Consider the following 19868-nt stretch of genomic DNA (forward strand, 5'->3'; position numbering starts at 1 on the left):
AACCATCACATCGCTCTTTAAAAGCTGCGAACTAGAGCAGAAGACTGACTTCGTGCGTTCTTTTACTTTTCATTTACCTGAAAATACTTGTCCATAGCCCTTGTAATCTGAAGCCTTTTGTATTATCACACACACATCTCAAGTCTTTCTGATACGGAAGTAGGCTGTCACATTCATACATTTTACAGACTACACTTTTCCACCTGAAAGGAGGGCGGTAGCTAGGGTGTGAGTCCAACATGCTGTGAGATGACACATGCTGACCGAGCCACTGGCAGCCACGATAAACTTTTAATAACACTGAATACTGCATTAGTCTCCCATTAAGTCATGCAAGGATTTCACACATGAGCTGTTACATCTGACTTTTTTTTTTTTTTTACTTCACATTGCATCACAAATTAAGCAGAAATATGGCAAAATTTAAAGTTAATAAATATGGAATATACATACATCATGTTTTGACAGCTGTTTAATCTGCTAAATTAAGTAGAATTTTACAGGACCTATGCAGGAGAAATGTGAACGCTTGGTGGGGGCGGCAGTTACTGCGAGGAAACCATCTTGTGCCGATTTAAAGACTTAGTATTTGGTGAACATCTCAGTTACTTTCCTGTAGGATAAGGAGAACAAGTGTTTAAACTCAGGCTGGGAATACATTGTTGAGTGTGTGCACAGCCTGTATGACAGGAGGTAAATAAGAAAGGGATGTGTGCGTCTCAGCAGCTGACAGATTTGCAGTCACAAAGCTCAGACTGCCAGGTTAGCAATGACAGCCTGGGTGAATTCATCGCTTGTTGCATAGCCCCCCAGGTCTCCAGTGCGCACCTGTCGCAAACATAAGGACAGCGTGTTACTGTATGCACAGCTGCTGCAACACATGTCCACATACAGTATCGTGGCCCGCGTGTTAGAGAGCCTTTGAAAACCGCACACACGGATGACTTCATTATTTTCAACACGAGCCTGGGAATTTAAATTTGCCACTCGCAGCTGCACACCAGAGAAGGTACTTCAAAGTATGTTAATGTGGGGGATAAGAACACGTTGTTGTTTTCCATGTTTACTCTAATTATACAATTTCAAAATGCCAAACTGACTGACGTGACAGAACAGAACATGACACAGCACAACACCCCCCCATAAAGACCTCTGCTTTCTGATGGCGCTAAAGGTCAAAACAAGAAAAAACAGTTGATAATATATTACAGAGCTTTATTTTTGGAAAAAGTTATCACATGTAAGGTCATTTCAGAGGAATGCTCAAAAAAAAAAAAAAAGAAAGCATGACAGATGAAGTTCTGATGGAGCAACACGAATAACTGAGGTAACTAAGTCAATAGCAAATCAACGAGTAAGTCATATATAAGGTAGGCTAGCTTTACACAGAACTGGCTTTATGGACACCGTGTCTATCTTTGCATGATTTCTGTGGCTCTTAAGAACACGTTGGAAGCATTAGGACATTTATTTTGGTTAAACACCAGAAAGATGCATCACAGTCCATGCCAGAAATGTGGGTAATACATCACAGTAACCAACCGGACCACTTTCAGTCTCTACTCAGCTTTATGAAGCTGCAAGTGATAAGTTTGCACTAAAAATGCGTTTCAGTTACTTAAGTTAGACGCTGTAGGTCAGAAATGTTACAGCATTAGATGTCAGTGGCAGTTTTTTCTGCAGTTCTTTTTTTTGAGTTAACACTTAGATTCAGTCTTTGAGGCAAAAGTACACATGTTAAGTCAAACTGTTGGTAACTGTTGCCTGCTATACAGTTTCTAATGTGTGACAGCAAAAAAAAAATAATAATAATCGCCCAAAATGAGTGAAATGATCACTTTTAAATAAACTGAAAAAGAAAATGAAAAGTGTTGGACAATAACTGTGGAAAAGACTGATGTGTTTGAGTGGAGGAAGTCATAAGCTGTACTTTTTTTCTTCCTTTTTCAGCAAGGAACAAGTCTTTGCTGCTTCCACTGACAGTCAGAAAACCCACTATGGGCCATCAACATGAGGATGCCACTGATGTCAAAGCTGTGTGGCACAACTGTCGCTGAGCATGGAGGAGGGGAGATGACTCTTAACATGCACTCAGTTCATGTTAAGATCAATGTCCAGACTGAAGGAAATGTCAGTGAGGAGTGGGACCAAACATCTTAGTGAATAGGCCGGTGACGCAGGTTTTCCACAACTGCATGCACAAAGTCGCCAGTGGTAGAGTAACCGCCAAGGTCTCGAGTCCGTACCTGGGATGTGCACAAACACACACACATATATATATATATATGTGTGTGTATATACACACACACACAGACAGGATAATGAGGTACAAGGAGAGGATAGATTCAAAGGAGAGGAAAAGGGTGGCGTGCAGGGAAATTTAGCTTTCAGCCATTTTTCAGTATTCCTTTAAACAGATAATTATACAAATAAACATGATCAGGTGAACAGCCATGTGGGAGACAAAGGTTGACCAACATCCCAATTAAGTCTGAGTCAGTGTATGTCAGTCCAAACCAGTGTAAAAAGGAGGGGGAGGGTTCATGATGATAGATGTAAATGACATGAACATTTAGAAGAAGGACAAAATGAAGCAGGACGAGAAATGCAGCAAAGACATGAGCAGGTTTCACATCTAGTACATCAAAGGCTCTCCAACACGCTGCAGCGGGGTGTGCGGGTTGTAAAAAGCTGGGATTTGTAGGTCAACAACTGCTAACATCACAGCTCATGTGCTGGCACCGTTGTTTCTGTTTGACTGATTACAGTGAGAACTCCGAGGTTGGCTGCCCACGGCTGCTCACTTCAAAGGATTCATTTTCTGAAGTGCCTGCAACATTACGACACACTGTGTGTTTAGAACAGCAATTATTGACCTGCAAAACCAACCAACCAAGCATTTTAATTAAGAAACACAAGTTCTATTGGCTTCAGATATTCTGCAGGAGCGTCAGATTTTTTGGTTAAATCTATTCTGTTCGGTGTTAATATTGTTAGTGTTTCTGGCATGTTTAGGTTACGATGGTTGCCGTTAGATCCGATGCATGCATCCACCAGTAAGTAAAGCCAACAGATATATTTACCTTTCCCTGTTTGATGACCCTCTTGACAGCATCTGACACCATTTGGGAGTGATACTCCAGGCTGAAACACAACACGTAGACGATCAAAAGGTGTCCAGAACTGTCACAAATTCACTTTGGGTTCTTTTCAAAACCTTGAGGGTCATGGCGGAACACGCGATAGATACAAGGCTTCAGAAACGGACTCACTTGAGGTGCCGTAGCATGTTAGCAGCACTGAGCAGCATGGCTGTGGGGTTGGCAATGTTCCTTCCTACAGCTTGTGCAAAAGGATGACGTGCACCCTAAAAGAAAACAGGGATTAAAGAGCTGCAGTAAAAACATTTAAAAAAAAAAAAAAGGGGGGGGGGGGAGACTAACAAACAGCTAGCAGTATAAATAATGCAATTTTCTGCAGCTGTCAAAACAAATTTCCCCCCATTTTCTTCTAAGAAAGAATGAATAACTCAACTCACAGTCTCAAAAACAGCATATTCGGCACTGTAGCTTTCCCCTGGAACAACTCCTGCTCCTCCAACCAGTCCCGCAGCCAGGTTATCGATGATGTTTCCGTACAGGTTAGGCATCACCAGTACGTCAAACTGGTATGGGTTTTGGACCAGCTGCAGCAAGGAAATAAATGCAATGACAGGTTTAGAGAAGAAAGTAACACAGTTTATTTCACCAACCAAATTAAATAAATAAAAGCTCGGAGGGACGCAAATACCTGCATGCAACAGTTATCGATGATAATGTTCTCGTATTTGATTTTGGGGTACAGCTGTGCCACCTCCGCACAGCTCTGCAGAAACAGGCCATCACCCAATTTCCTGAAATGAGACAGCGGATGGAAACAATTGTTGCCGTAACTGCGGTGCAAATCATGACCCAAATTAACACGGAATTCATTTTAGAATATTTTTCCAAAAATAAGTGAAGGGCAAATTAGAAGACGCCGCACCAAGCGGTCGCAGCAGTGCTCTAGTATTGTGTGCATTTAGTTGTGATTTATACTGAGCTATTTTCTTCTGCAAATATGATTTCTCTTTGGGATAAATTAAGTATTCTTTCTTTTAATTAAATTCCATGCAAAACAAAGAGGAGACCTTGTCAGAAACGCTCTTACATGATGTTGGCTTTGTGAACGGCAGTGACCTTGTTTCTTCCCTTTTTGGTGGCGTAGTCAAAGGCAAACTTGGCGATGCGCCGCGACTTGTCTCTGGTGATGATCTTCAAGCATTCGACCACACCCGTCACACTCTACACAGAGAGAAGGTGGTACACAGTTTTATAGTGGCTCTCTTAATCTGAGCACAGCTAAAGAAAAACAAATGACAAAAATATAGAAACCGCATTTTTGTTCTCCGTTGGATTATGTTTCATGAAACTTTTTTTTTTTTTTTTTTAAAGCCTTTTAAAGTCACAGACAGCTGAGGAATCATCACAAGTAATATGTTCTGGTCACTTTTTCTCTGAAGGAGAAGCAGCTCAAATGAAAGCTTGACAGATCTTGAACGGCTACGAGCTCGCGATGCTCTTACAGCACCTCTCAGTAACACACAAACAGATCTGAGTGGCATGAACTTAAAGGCAAAGGTTTTGTTACACCAGAGCTGCGGTCCTGTAGCAAGCAGTTATGTTTAGCTTATGTTTCACTCATTACTCACGATACATTATAATGAAGATAACAACAAGTTCACCATTTTTCAGAAAACTCAAGTAGCAAGAAGACAACAAAACACCTTTGATTTAGTAAATAAGGACTACCCCCCACAATGTGTATAAACTGACCTTCATGAGGAGCAAGTAAGACAGGTTTTCTTTACCTCGTGCTCCAGAGCGCTGTACTCCCCTTCAGTCTGCTCACGGATAATGACCAGGTCCAGGTTGTTGTGCCGAGTGCTGTAGCCTGGCAGGCTGTTCACATGAACCACATTAGCAAATAGGTCCAGTTTACGCCTGGTGAAGAAGCAGGGATGTAGGGTCAGTTTAGAGCGCCACAGACAAACAAACAATTAATTGTTTTTTTCCATTCTTAAAAAAAAAAAAGATATTTACCTTAGTTTCATCTCAAAAGAAGCCAGCTCTCCTTTGAACTCCATGGGTGCATGAATCTTTCCTAGAGAACACAAAAACATTAATTTATTGCAACACAATATACTGCATTTTTCCTCAAGTCACATTTGTTTTTTATCTAATGAAAGTGAATGATAAAAGAAGAAATACATCTACCTTTGAGGGCCACTCTGTTGGTCTTCATTGAGTTCAACACTTGCTCCATTTTCTCCTCACTGGCCATGTTCTGCACTTCACTCAGATGGAACTCCTCAAACTCAACGGGAACATCACCTGCCTTCAGACCGAAAAAAAAAATAAAAATGAAAGGATGAAAGACATCCATAAAATCCTAATTTCCTCTGCCAGCTAGCGGCAGAAGATGCTTCTGTTTTTTTTTCAAAATTGTCTGTGAATTTAAAAAAAAAAATAAAAACAAAAATGAAAAAGCCAAGAATAAGCAGCGTATGGGAGGAAGTAGTTCCCACTATTTCTCTGTATCATCACTGACCCAGATGTATTGCATACTGCGTGTTTTGTAAACGTGCTGGAGAACTTGAGAAGGGGGCAGAAATTATTCCACCACCGTCCTTTAACAGTGTACCTTAAAGACTTCCTTAACAGCAGTCATCAGCTCGGGTCCCACTCCATCCCCAGGAACCATTGTGACCTTGAAGATAGTATCAGCGCGGGTATCTGAGCTACAGAGACCAGCAGACAGGCTCAGTGGTCGAGAGGCCAGCTGCTGCCACCGGGGGCCACCAAGGCCCTGAAAGATGGTTACAAACACACAATTACAAGTCATGCTATGGTATATCACAAGCAAATACGAACTTATTCTTTGAAATTTCACTTGATGGTTACGGCCATCAAGGATTCATTTAAAAAACAAAAAAATAAAATTATAAAAATAATAAAAAACACTTGAAAAACTTTAAACTGCGCTCTGACTTAGTCAAGAATTTGACCCTCTCTGTTTATCTTGAGCAGTAAAACTACTAAAAATGTCAATAGATTATAAGCACCTGATGGGTTGATTGAAATACCTGGCAGTCATTTTTTTTGTAACACTCATGTGTAAAATATGTTAACATGTTGGGCATAAAGATGAAAATAAAATAAAGTAAAGTTTTTCAACCCATAACTCGTTGAAAGTTATTAAAGGTGTCGACCAGGTCCTGACATTTTACAAATAAAAAAAAAATTATATAATTTTTTAAACAGACAGTGGAAATACTAACATTCACAGTTTTTTGTTTTTTTTTTTCCTCGGGAAAGCCTGAATATTCCCTCCTGTGTTTCGTTCATTTATTCATGTCATGACTCATTCTGAATGAATTCAACAAAGTTGGAAAAAATTTGGAGGCAAGCGCATGAAGATGACCAGCAACAACTGATTTGCACCTGATTTGCATATCATTTAGTTTTTAATGGATGCCGTTGTCTCTGTAATTTAGCCTTACAACATGTACATGTATGTATCTTGTTGTGTACTGCTGTGCCCATTCACATGTCTTGCTCGGATAAATTTAATTAAAATCTGAGACAGATGTTTAAAACTCAAAAGTTTGAAACAGCTGTATTACGTCATTTTGGGGAAACGTGCTCAACAATAAACACGCTGCACAATCAGATGAGAATCCCTTGCTTTCTGTCATTCCTGCCTGGACACAGAAATAACACGAAGTGCAGAGTTAAGATGGGGATGCTCCTTTCAAGCCTGTTAGCTTAAGTAACGGCAAAGAGGTTTTACCATATCAGGGTCAACAGGCGGGCAGGCTAAGCCACTTATGCTAGCCTAAAGATAAACTAAACACCTGGGGATGTTAGCTTGCTTGACGTCGATTTACTGGCAACAAAAATCACTTAAGTTGTGGTTTCCCGAACCCCATTCGCTTCACTATTACACCAGTCGCTCCACTAATGCTTGCATCGTTCATGAGTGAGAGGCTCATGGTTAGCAATAACTTAAGACACAGTTGCCACAAATACTGTTTCTTTGAAGGCTGATACCAACGAAGTGTTTGGGCTGACAGTATATAATTTCAACAGCTCATTCTCTACCGATGTATTAACCAGTTAGCCAGTAAATATCAGGTATGTACTCACCTTGACCAATGTTACTAAGCTTCCTCTCAAGGCGGCCGCCATTGTTCAAAGTATACAGCAGTTGTACTACTTCTTCTGTGGTGCTGCAGTGTTGCCAGCGGTGACAATAGCGCCTCCTGCAAGACAAATACCGTACGACAGCCAAAGTGGGGAAACACCGTTAAAGTATGATGACTCATACAGTTAACCTATCAGCTTTTAGAGGTTATATGGCAGGAAACCGGATGCAATTTCTCCCCTCGTCCACTGAACGAATAGCTTCCCTCATAAGATTTCAGCTTACTAGTTGGAGGGCAGCCAACACGAACACATAAACCTGGATTGTCAGCTTGCATGCCACAATCATAGATATCACAGCTGGTTTGAATCTTTTCTTTCTTGAACTGAATCCCAAAAACAAAGAAAACAGGAAAGAACCAACCATAACAGAATAACTGTCAATACAATTAGCCTGTAAGTATTTTTGAGAAAACCTGACCAAAAAAGGTCAAATGGCAAAATTGTACCTGTAGGGTTTTCCCATTCATTCAGTGTTTTGTGGTATTTTTGCACATGTTACGTTTCTGCAAAGGTACCAAGGCCAAAGTTATGTTCCAGTGCGTTCTGTGGCGCCCCCAACATTGCACAACAAACCGCTTGTTGGGCACACATCAAAGGAAGATGGACCATTTGCCTTCGACTCCATTTCTTTTGGACAATAAGATGGCCAACAGATTGAAACAATTAGGAGGGTGTGAGAACAACAGCTAAAACAAAATGCTTTATGAACACTAAAGCGTGTAAACCTATTCTAGCAGGCAACAAAATAAACACAGATATAAAATGTTAAGGACTCTTTAAAATCTACAGGATGCACTGAAGGCACATTGGATTTTTCTCGGTACAGTGTGTGTAGAAGAAGCTGGCTCCAGCTCAATGCCATTATAGTTTTTAAATAGAAAGTAAATGGCATTGAGAAAAAAAATACAATGAATATGGGCTGAGACATTTTGATATGTAACACATAATGCAATTCAACAAAGTTTAGGCTATTGTTCTTTCAGGGGAGTCAAGATGAAGGAGGGCAGGGCCCCTTGAATATAACAGGGTTTCCAGTGATTTATTGTGTCAGAGTTGCTGTTGAATTGAACTCAGATGACCCAAAATATACACATGCTGTGGATACACATTCTCACAGCCTCACCACACAAATCATTCACAATATTGCCCCTAAATTCTGTTGTTTTAGATCCACTCACTGAAATAACCCTGTCTTAAACTGTTTTGGGGGATTCCCAGTCCTATTCTGGGGTAGTGATGTTTTCCACTGACACACAGGATAATCTAGGAGTTTACAAATACTATTTAGAGACTGTAGTTGAGTGGGTTTGTCCAGGATACTTGTTTGCTATAGTCAGAATTTAAATTTTTTGGGCAATTTGGTTATTGCTTTTCTGGGATAAAGACAGTTAATTGAAACTGTGTAATGTTGCCACGAGTTAGGGCTCTCGGGTAAATATTTAATTGATAATGTAGATTTTTAGCTTTGTGCTTAAAATGTGTCCATGATCCACGTCGATCATTTTTTTTGTTTGAATTGTGAGAACATTTGTGCGTTCTGATAGTAATTTATTTGTTGTCCGAAAGGCACACGGATTCCCGCTGAAAAGGTGAATAAACACACAATAAACACATTAGCTTAACGAAAGAAGCAGAGAGTGGCATTTAACCTTTCACCTCGCCATTTTGACTGATGGGTCTCTGGGACGACATAATTACCCAGGAGCCTGAAAGACCATATTTAGGTGAAAAATATCCCATATACACCAGCGCACGACTACTGGCTGCCAGCTGCAGCGTAGTATCTGAGTTTACTATATATGGGCAAAGCCAGGCAGAGCGAGAGCTGCACCCGCTTCCGTGTTTGTGTGATCAGGGAGGGTAGTGCACACAGGCAGAGGAGCGTTTCTATAGTCACTGTTTCATTCATTGGGAATTGTAACGATAGGCAAGAGGCCAGCAGGGAAAATGCCGTACGAACTGAGTAAGTTTGTCTCTTTTAAATCTCAGCAGCCGGGTGTAAATAAACAGCGAATCTCTTGTTTTTGCACCAAACTAGGCGGCTAGCTGTCCAGGTAGTCCCCAGCTAGCTAGCCTCGCCCATCGCTGCGAGATTTTTGACACCTCATCCCGCGAATGAAACATAAAATCTGCGCGAAGGTGACGGTTCTGCCGAGTTGAACACAGAGCTGTGTGTCTCAAATGCAGTTTGTTGAGAAGATGTAATGGCCGGGAGGGCAGCCGGTGTACTTTTTAACTCTGGGTTAGCTAGCCGAGCTAACGTCACTCAGAGGAAGTAGTTGCGCTTACATCGCATTGTTTTGACATGTCCAGACAGAGCAGGCTGTCAGACAGCCGGGAGGTGGTTTCACCCATCATTTCTAACGTCAAGTTCTTGCAGTTGAGGGAAAATCTCCTCCTAATGATTTAGAGTTATTATTATTTTTTTTTAATCCTTTGAGGATTTGCGGAAGTCCAATAAGTTGACCAATGTGCAGTAAGTTGAATGATCGCCAATTGACAGCAGTATACGGCTACGATATACGGTTTATGGGACCGGAAAGAGGCTGAATGAATAAATGTTAATAGCTAAAGAAACCTAAAGTCTCACCGATATTTAGGTGCGTTGATTCGGTGACCAAACACTCTTTCATTGAAATGCAAGACATTATACCTTTTGATAAGTTTTGGTACTTTTTTGCTTCCGTAATATGTAATCTTTAAAAAAAAAAAAAAAAAAAAACTTTTTTAGTCCAACTAAAAACATAAAAAATAAATTTAGTTTATGTCTTTACGATTTATGCAAATAATGCGTATTTTAAATTCTTTCATATTTGAACGTTTGAAAAAACTTTCTAACGCTGTTATTAGACCACGTGAACTCCTCTGTTCTCGACTCTATTTTTGTTTAATCACTTTTTTGCAGTAAAAAGGGGATATACAAAAAAAGATAACTTATTTATATTTTTTGTGCCAAATGTGACTAAAATTGTAACCAATAAAGCCATCAAGATGGGCTTAAGTGAGGTATCTGGGGTCATCTGAGAACGCAGCTCCGTCAAGTCCTCAAAATGAAGAGTTAGCAGGTGCAGATGACCTCATCATACTCTTATGTTGTGTCTGACACTGTAGATGAGCTTTTGATCCTGGACAACACAAGGAAAACTCTTTCAGCCTCTCTGTATACACATATCGCAGTTATCTCTCTGCAAGTGCTGCCTCATGGAATAGTTCAGGGTAATGATTTTTGATTCTCTACAACACTTGTCTAATGGTGACTTTTTATTTGGTTTATTTTTAGAGCATGTATTCGCCAGTCTCCCACAGATGGAGAGGGGAGTTGCAAAGGTGATTGGTGGCGATCCCAAAGGAAACAACTTCCTCTACACCAACGGGAAGTGTGTCATCATCAGGAACATTGAAGTAATTATTTTTCTGTGCAGCGATTCCTACAGATGCTGCTGATTTTGTTTACTTATTCATTATTGCCGTTTGCCGAATGAAGCGAACTTTACTTCCTTAGCATTGTGTGCCACACTTTCAAATTGCGCATCAAACTCATTTAAGCACTTTGCGCGCCCCGGTCACTGCAGCGCACTGGCACAGCTAAATAAAGTGCGGCCTGTATTATTCCTTAGGGTGACATCGGTGTGTTTTGAGCTCTGTGCAACAGCAGTCAAAGTAGGATCTCCATCTCTTGAACCAGAAAATGTTGTCATTTGCCAGTTTCCAGGGTCCATTTCTCAGGATTTCACACAGAGATTGTTATTGTCTACTGCACAAACCTAAACCTGTGTCGAGCTAAAATGCTGTGGCCTTTTTATGTGATCTTATTAGTAAATTAGAACCGGAAAAAAGAAAGGAAATGTAACTCAATGTATTGAATTTAAGTAAACTACATTTTTGCCCTCTATGAAATACAGACATGCTGATATCTCGTGTTTATTTTGCCTTTTTAAAGAATCCAGCTATTGCAGATATTTACACCGAGCATGCTCATCCAGTTACTGTGGCCAAGTATGCCCCCAGTGGATTCTACATTGCATCTGGAGGTACAAGATATAACTTAACATGTGTCGCCAAATGTACGCCCAGCTCAGGAATGCCAGCAGTTTTGTGAAATGAATCCTTTTTCGACTCTTTAGATGCATCGGGAAAGATCCGAATCTGGGACACCACCCAGAAGGAGCACATGCTCAAGTATGAGTACACCCCCATTTCAGGGAAGGTCAAGGACATCGCGTGGACGGAGGACAGCAAGAGGATTGCTGTTGTTGGGGACGGACGAGAGAAGTGAGTGTCAAAGTTTCTGTTCTAGAAGGGGTTTCATTAAGTCATGGTTAAATGAAGATGAACTGCGTTAAACTGTGATAAATCTGCCTAATGAGGAACTCCACTTACTGCGAGCGGTCAGTCTGGTTAACTCTATACCCAATTGCATCATTTGCTTCAGGTTTTTTCGTCAAAATGCTCATGGTTATTTATAAAGATGTCGCCGACTGCCTTGATATTGTGCCATTCTTAAAGTAAGAATAAGTCCTCAAGCCACCCTCAGACTGGAACAGCGGAGTGTTTGTCTCATGACAGGTTTGGTGCAGTGTTCTTGTGGGACTCTGGCTCATCAGTGGGAGAGGTTTCTGGCCATGCAAAATTAATCAACAGTGTAGACATCAGACAGAAACGCCCTTACCGCCTCGCCACTGCCAGTGATGACACCTGTGGCTCTTTCTTTGAGGGACCTCCCTTCAAGTTCAAATTCACAATACGGGTGAGTTAGTTTCTTTCTTTCCTCCCTCGGTCATTTGTGCAGCTTAATATAAGGAATATTTGTTTTTCAACAAAGTGTATGGGGTTGGTTGCTTCGGGCACCCTGGAGCGAACCCCACTGACCAGACTGATGTATGTTGAATACCATTTCTGACTTGTGCTCTCCTAGGTAACAACATATTAGCCTTCAGGGAATGTAGGCATTGCCCTGCCTTTACGTGCGTCTCTGACTTTCAGCTAAAGGCCTTCTTAATACCCTTTGGTCCTCTCAAATCTGTCACGCCCTGGTGGCTTATGACAGCGTTGTCTTGTTTTCTTTTTTCCACGTTATATAACCTACTTCCTCCATAAATTCTTGAAGCGTCTGTGAGCCACAGTCCTAAAGCGAGCTGTTGCCTCTTGAAATGTGCAACACGTTTTTGAGCAGAATAAGTTGTGTGTAAGAGTTTATGGGTCCGTGTAAAATGTTCTACATTACAAATGCTCCATATTGAAAGTAAAAGCAAATGTTTCAGTTTTTTTTTGTGTGTGTAATCACATTCTTTTATATCTAATTATAGCTGGAATGTGCAGTTAATTAGGGCTTCAGTGACCGCCCCCCCCCCCCCAGTTATTTTCTTATCGGTGATTATGTTGTTTTTTCAGACGGCAGCATGAAAAGTACTTTTAATGCCCGAGGCCACTCATGCTGTGTATGCCTGGTCTTTCTGTATTTTCAGTGAACTCCAGCTCACCATTTATTTATTTATTTCTACAGAAATAAAGAGGTTATGCATGCATATTCATCTATAAATACCCCCTCCGACTTTATCTGTCTTATCAATCTTTATTTTTCATTTATTCATTTATTTTTTAGTCAGCATTTATCGTACCAAACGAGGAAGAACCGACTTTGTCTGTCATGACTAAAGCTGCTTTTGCAATGCAGTCTTTAAATTTTCTATTGATGTTCTGTTGGAGCTACCTGTGAAAGCACGAAGATACTTTTTTCTTTTTTCTTTTTTTAATCCCAGCCAACAGCACAGTAAGAGCTCCAGTAACTCGGCTAGCGTGTGAATACAGGAGCAGATATTCTGTAGGGCTTAAATGTCTGTGCTGATTTTTGTTTTCTGTCCTGCACGTTGCTGTCCATTCGCTCAATGTGGAGGAGGGGAAAACAAACAAAAGTGGGTATTAAAGCAACAGGAAGATGGTCTCATCCGCCACTTTTGACATGCTGTAAACAAAACATTTCCACTGTGAGCATTTTGCATCGTGAACTCTGCACTCCAAACAGATGCTGCCCTTTTCTTTCTTTCTTTTTCTTTTTTAAAATGTTTTTTTTAAATCCAGCACAGATTCTCCTGCTGTGAAATGCATGTGTGAACAGCAGCTGTGGGGAAAGTCTGCTCCGAGCTGTCTTCATTCTCAAGAAGTTCTCCGGTTTTATTGTGTGGAAAAACATCGCCCAGAAATAACTAGCGGCTAACGCGAGAATAAACTCTATTCAGAAGCCATCGTGAAAAGAAAAGCGTTTTAAGACTGTCCAAGGGTAGCTCGTGCACTTCGCAGGGAACGATGGTCACCCTCTGTCTCCATCCTTGCTCTGTGAGCAACGGCTGATCTGAGAGCCTGAGCATGAATGTGAGGAGTTACAAAGGTAGACGTAGGAAGGAGCGTGGCCAGTCGGGGATCTTTGGATACAAGCAAAAAGGTTTTAGAATCTATTTTTAACTGGTCAACAGTACAAGGAGGCAAAACTGGGGAAAACTGATTGTTTTATTCTTATCAGAATGCTCAAATATCCTTTTTGTGTACAGCTGTTGAAAGCTATGGACAAATTAATGTTCAGATGAATTTCTTTATGACTGATCTCTCACCAGTTTTTCTCCCCTTCTGTCTCCCCTGGTGACGACCACAGGACCACAGCCAGTTTGTGAACTGTGTACGTTTCTCTCCGGATGGAAGTCTATTTGTCACTGCTGGCGCTGATGGTCAGGTAGGTGTTTGATTACCGTGTGTGATTGTATGAAATGGAGGTAAGCTGATAAACAGATGGCCAATTTAATCTGTATGTTACACACAGAACAATATCTTACTAATTAGGAAAAGTCTTTAGGCAGAACAGCTGTTGTCAACAGTCTAATGCATAACTAATGAAGTTATGAGTCGAATCGTGCTCATGATTTACTAATAAAGTTGTGTAAAATTGAGCCTCATTTGATCATAAATTATTTAAGATTCACAATTTGAACTCGAATATTAAACTGATGCAGACTTGTATAGAAAAGTTACTCTCACAAATCCCTGATTTTGTGCAATGAATTTTCTTGTCTTTTTGATAATCTCCAGATATTTGTCTTTGATGGAACAACTGGTGAGCGCGTTGGAACACTCGGTGGTGAGAAGGCCCACAAAGGAGGCATCTATGCGGTAAATGTTTATGGAAGAAATAAAATAATGGGTGGTGGTGGGGGGGGGGGGGGGGGGGGGTGTAATGCAGCAGTTATGGTAGTGTTCTTTTTAAGCTTATCTTGGTGAACCAATCCTCTCTTAAGCTAGATGTCAGCTAACTTGCAGTAAATAGGTCACATGTGTAGCTTTTGTCTGAGCTAGCTACAATCAGTTTGCATACACTCAGGTTAGTTTGTTTGAAACCTAAAAAAGGCTTATTTCCCTATTCAAATCAGGCATTATGTTCCCTGAAAACACCCCCCACTCCTCTTACCTGTGTATGTTTTTCTTTGATTCCCTGTGCTTCTTATCCTGCAGGTCAGCTGGAGCCCTGACAGTTCCCAGCTGATCTCCGCCTCAGGAGACAAGACTGTGAAGCTGTGGGATGTTGGCGCAGGTACGGCCGTCACAACCTTCAACATGGGCTCTGATGTGACAGACCAGCAGCTGGGCTGCCTGTGGCAGAAGGACCACCTCCTCAGCATTTCTCTGTCAGGATACATCAACTACCTGGACAAGAACAATCCCGACCGACCCATACGTACAGTCAAGGTCAGAGTTTAATGATGCTCGTTTTAGCTATCAGTAGAGATCTTGGAAGGAATAAAACCCTGCGTACATGTTCACATTATCCCCCACCTCTCTAAGAGGAAAGCTACTTTCAACTTCTTGCCCTGCAATGATTAACTACTGACACTTGCAGAGAGGTTTTTAACCGTTTACCCAAATGTACAAATACACGTTGGTTTGCCAGTGTAGTTGAAGGTAGAATCTTAAAATTCTCAGTTAGTTTGTAAATGACCTGGAAATTTCTCCCTTGTTCATTTAGTAAAACATAAGAAGCAGCTGTAAAGTTAAGGCAAGCAAGTGAAAACCGCAGGCAGAGGAAAACGCACAGCAAATCAGTACAGGAGAGAAATAAAACGCGATTCACAAATGACATCATAGCAGTCATAGAACACAAGCATGTCCACACCTTGGCACACTTGTCAGATCAGAGGGAAGTGGCGGCAGTTTGAACTCATTGATACAGTTTTTTTTTTTGTGTTAAAGTGTTAATTTAACCTACAGTGAATTCGTGTATCTTTCTGTTTTTCACTAATCGTGTCAGAAAAAGCAGCCTTTTCAGATTACTTGTCAACTTGCCGTTGCTTAAAGCATTTCCAGGCTGTCTCTTTGCTGTAATTATATCCAGATTTTCATATTCTGCGTTTTGCCATCAGACAGAATCATTGTTGAAGTTGCTTAAAGTCGACCTCTGCGCAGTGAAATGTCAGAATATCTAGAATGTTTTCAGTCCACAGCATTGAGATGTTGGAAATACTTCAGTGAGTCACTCTTCTGCTCCTGTGCACGTGTACAAGGATGAGGACAGTGGTCCAATTAAATGGCTCAATTAGGCTGTAACCGTAGCTCCATGTGCACGTGTCCATGCTAACTGTTGTTCTGCAAATTAATTAATGCAGTGAAAATGTTTCCAGTTCTGGACATGGAGAGATTTACATCTACTTAAGCTGTTGCACTCTGCGGGCTGACCCAGCTCTATACAACAGTTGATGCATTTAATTGTATGATATACTGTCAATTGCAGCAATAGTGGGACAGAAAATGTAGAACTATCCAAAACTGTCACATGGGTTTAAGTTGAATTAAAGTTGTTCAAAGGCCTCTACAGGTGGAGGGTAACATTGTACAGCGCTGTTGAATATGTTATGTTTTTAAAACATGCACTTGTTCATCCGACAGGGTCACAGCAAATCCATCCAGTGTCTGACCGTTCACAAAAGTGATGGGCGGACGTACATCTACTCGGGGAGTCATGATGGACACATCAATATCCTTTTCCATTATTTGTAGCTATTAAGGTGACTCCATGGTCTACGGGTGTTTTTATTCTCTATCTGAAACTGTCAATTGATTTAGTAATTGGAATCACTTGGCTCTTACCAAGGGGAGACAAAATTGTTTAATTAGTGCCCTTATCACTTATCCTAGAATAGTGTTCAGTGGTCCAAATGTTCCAACTGTTAAAAAGTCCTGTGACTGTGCATATCAAGCTTCGTCGCCATCAAACCAAGCTCCTCTGTCATGTATTCAGGTTCAAACAACAATCACCGTTTAAATCTCTCTGCACATTTCCTCAAGCATCAGAGAAGCAAGTTGGCCCGTTTCAGTTAAGAGTTGTGCTTAAACTTGCAAAATGTTGTCAGTAGGTGGCAGTAAAGGCTGTGATAAAACAGAACTTGGATGAAAAAGACGGAACAAAACCGGTGGCCTCCTTTTGTAGAAGGAAAAATCAAGAGAGGTCTCCAGGAATTCTATGTTTTTTGTGATTATTCTTCAAAATTGTAGCTTAAAAACTTGTCACTTGACAGTGGTGTTTGTCCTGCCCATGGGGCTTTTGGACTAATTGCAGGTCCTTATGTGGCAAAAATTGTTGCTATATCAGGTCTATCTTGTGTTAATTTCAAGCAATGGTGACAACCAGCTTTGTTTGGAAACCACAAAACCAAGTTGTTGAGTAGAAACCACAAAATTTTCCAGGTGCTGAATATTTGGCAATAGATACACCCGTGTTCCCTCGACCGCTTTTTTCCTTAACGTCTGCCTCACATTACTGGGATGCAGAAACCGGAGAAAACGACTGCTTCTCGGGTAAGGGCCACAGCAACCAGGTGAGCAAGATGGTGACTGACGAAGCCAATGAGCTGGTGACCTGCAGCATGGACGATACGCTGCGCTACATAGACCTCAACAAGAAGGAGTACAGGTAGGTTTGTTACCCGTTGCTGCATGGATCATGGCTGATGTTAACCTAGTGTGGATTATTTTGACACTCGTGCTGCTGGTTCTCAGTGCCTCTGATGTGGTGAAGATGGATTTCCAGCCTAAGAGTGTGTCAGCAGCAGTAGGAGGGCTGTCACTGGCTGTCTGCATTGGGCAGGTAATGGCTAATGTATTTTCAGTGTTTTTTTATTTATTTATTTTTTTTTTACATCACATGATTGCTCACCCATTGATGAGTTCTCTTCGTTACTTTTCGTAGATTGTCTTGTTGAAGGATAAGAAGAGAATCTTCACATTGGACAGCCTCGACTATGAACCAGAGGTTGGAGTCATCCATCCTGGTGGCACTACTGCTGCAGTGGGAGGAGCAGTAAGTGGATGTCCGAGTGCTGATTATTCTGCTAAACGTGATTCCAGCTAGTGACTACTTTGGCAACTGCTTCCAAGTTCAGGGAACACAAAATTCCATCTGCATATCCTTCTGTAGAAGAATCTAATTAGTTACTGTCGCAGACTACATGCATCGCACCCATCGTCACATCTTGATGTTGTTGAATTTGATATGCATTTGCTTTATCTTCTCAGGATGGGAAAGTCCACCTCTACTCAATTCAGGGTAACACACTGAAGGATGAGGGGAAAACTCTTGAGGCCAAAGGGCCCATCACAGACATGGCTTATTCTGATAATGGAGCTTATCTGGCCGTCATCGACGAGAAGAAGGTCACCACAGCCTTCAATGTGGCAGATGGATACTCGGTAAAAATGTGCCTTCCCGGTGGATTAATTACCATTTCCGACAGTCGATGGGAGCTGTTCTTTTTAATTATCGCATCTTTTTCTCGTGTTCTCCAGGTCAAAAATGAGTTTTACGGACATCATGCCAAACCAGTGGCGTTGGCCTGGTCACCTGATAATGAGCACTTTGCGACTGGCGGAATGGACATGATGGTGTATGTGTGGACAGTTGGTGACGCTGATCAGAGGATCAAAATTCCAGGTCGGCCAAACAAGTTCTTCTGTACAATCACTTCACATATCGCATATTTCTTTTAAACATTTTTATTTATTCTTTATTTAAAAAAAAAAAAAATGTTTGTGTGCATGAATCCTGATAAGTGGCAAATGCAGACGACAGTTGCAGAATTATCACAGGCTTAAGAGTATTCAGTTAAATATTTAACTAATAGTCTGAGGGTTCCTGTGTTCACCACTTTTTTTATTTTTTTTTTTTTCCCGTATTGAGTCATCAGTATTTTGAACTTCCTTGTTCTTTCGTCTGCAGACTCTCACCGTCTACATCATGTGAGCGGGCTGGCCTGGATAGATGAACACACTCTTGTCACCACCTCCCACGACGCCAGCGTCAAGCTGTGGACAATTACATACTGAGCTGCCCGCAAACAATTACACCTCCAGGGACAAGGACTACTGTAGACTTCAAGCTTTTCTTTTCTCTTTCTAAACTGTACTTTGGAACGGTGTTCTGTGCTGTCTGTAAACATCTGACTTGTAAAGGGTTGAGTTTGGAAATCGCTTCCACAGAATAATCGGTTTTAATGCAATTAACTCGAGTGTACGCAGACAACGTAACCATGAGTGCTTTTACACCTCTCCGTGGACCCAGAAATGTATTTGTAAGCTCATCATTCCATAGGTGACTCTGGGGACAATGCATCCTAGCTTAGAGGATCTGAAAGCTTTTTTTTTTTCTTTTCTTTTTCTTAAATCAAGTAGAATGATGTTTGAAAGAAATGAAACCTTTTTGGTTACATTCCTGAAATGAGCAGTTACTGGTCCCAGCTGCATTTGCGTGTCACTTTTTATTTTCAAGGTTTTCCTTTTTGCCTTTTGGCTTTGTAAGTTTCATACTTCTTGTGATTCACCTCTCTACCTGTTGAACTGGGGAGCAATAATAGGAACTAAAAGAACAAAGAATACAATCAAAATGCTGTCTGTTCAGTTAGAAGTCCTGTGTTGTTGCTGTGTGTTGTTTTGCTCATCTTAATTTTTATTTTTTTTGTCTTCCTCATGTCTTTATGTAAGAGCTTCCAAAGTGGAAGTGGTTCATCAATAATAAAAAATGTATGCGTTCACCCTTACATGCGCTAATCTTACTTGTCAAACACTGCAAGTTAAACACGCTGAACCGCAGAGGTTTACCAGTCATTGGCTGTGATGTAATTGATACCCCTGGACTGATCTTTGAACATTGTTACATCAATGTCATGTTTACTTTTTTTTTTCCCCCTTTTATCCACTGAACTGTCAAATAAAGGAGGAGTCATTGGAAAAAAAATATCTAAGACATTGTGCTAATACTTAATCTTGTGCTGTTCTGTAAACCCCCCCCCCCCCCCCTTTAACTCTTAAGAAACATTTCCTGTGAGATACATGTACTGACACGATCATAAGGGAAACAAAAGTTAATTGGCATTTAAGGCACTCCACACAGTTTCTACACCATTAAATGGGAAATACATTTGCGCCTTTTTGATTCAGCGAATAACTGCGTCAAACTTGCAGACAAAGTGCAGCGTGATTCACATATCACACCTTCAAAAAACACTGGCTCATTAAACCTTGTCCCAACAGCAAGCAGCCACGGCTTTCTTT

At 41.0% G+C, this 19868-nt stretch overlaps 2 protein-coding genes across 3 annotated transcripts; one reads left to right on the forward strand and one right to left on the reverse strand.

Moving 5' to 3' along the window:
- Nucleotides 1-279: 279 nt before the first annotated feature.
- Nucleotides 280-7317, reverse strand: idh3b (isocitrate dehydrogenase (NAD(+)) 3 non-catalytic subunit beta). 2 transcript variants are annotated; one of them, XM_072382646.1, is made up of 11 exons: nt 7227-7317; nt 5722-5886; nt 5295-5415; nt 5121-5181; nt 4889-5021; nt 4189-4322; nt 3790-3892; nt 3539-3685; nt 3273-3367; nt 3084-3144; nt 280-828 (listed from the first exon to the last, which is right to left on the reverse strand). In XM_072382646.1, exons 1-11 carry the CDS (start codon nt 7266-7268, stop codon nt 751-753), a joined length of 1140 nt encoding a protein of 379 aa, XP_072238747.1. In that variant the 5' UTR covers nt 7269-7317; the 3' UTR covers nt 280-750. The 2 variants fall into 2 exon arrangements, with proteins under 2 accessions (XP_072238747.1, XP_072238746.1); XM_072382645.1 differs by lacking the exon at nt 280-828 and adding an exon at nt 1195-2246.
- A 1795-nt stretch (nt 7318-9112) lies between these two features.
- Nucleotides 9113-19354, forward strand: wdr1 (WD repeat domain 1). Its single transcript, XM_072382647.1, has 15 exons — nt 9113-9249; nt 10567-10688; nt 11227-11317; nt 11411-11558; nt 11853-12033; nt 13933-14010; nt 14364-14444; nt 14784-15017; nt 16212-16304; nt 17084-17235; nt 17322-17409; nt 17512-17622; nt 17838-18011; nt 18108-18252; nt 18538-19354. The coding sequence occupies exons 1-15, from the start codon at nt 9234-9236 to the stop codon at nt 18642-18644; spliced, it is 1821 nt and encodes a 606-aa protein (XP_072238748.1). The 5' UTR covers nt 9113-9233; the 3' UTR covers nt 18645-19354.
- Nucleotides 19355-19868: the final 514 nt, after the last annotated feature.

Source organism: Leuresthes tenuis, unplaced genomic scaffold, assembly GCF_036924035.1.
Source record: "Leuresthes tenuis unplaced genomic scaffold, fLeuTen1.0.hap1 SCAF_3, whole genome shotgun sequence".
In the NCBI taxonomy this organism is placed as follows: Eukaryota; Metazoa; Chordata; class Actinopteri; order Atheriniformes; family Atherinopsidae; genus Leuresthes; species Leuresthes tenuis.

Coding starts and splice junctions, on each gene's coding strand:
- idh3b (XM_072382645.1), bottom strand. CDS start 7,268: ATGGCGGCCGCCTTGAGAGGAAGCTTAGTAACATTGGTCAAG. Junction 4,323..4,888: donor ACAGCGCTCTGGAGCACGAG/GTAAAGAAAACC, acceptor CTCTCTGTGTAG/AGTGTGACGGGTGTGGTCGA. Junction 2,247..3,083: donor GGGTCATCAAACAGGGAAAG/GTAAATATATCT, acceptor TGCACATCCCAG/GTACGGACTCGAGACCTTGG.
- wdr1 (XM_072382647.1), top strand. Junction 10,689..11,226: donor TCATCATCAGGAACATTGAA/GTAATTATTTTT, acceptor GCCTTTTTAAAG/AATCCAGCTATTGCAGATAT. Junction 16,305..17,083: donor ATGATGGACACATCAATATC/CTTTTCCATTAT, acceptor GCCTCACATTAC/TGGGATGCAGAAACCGGAGA.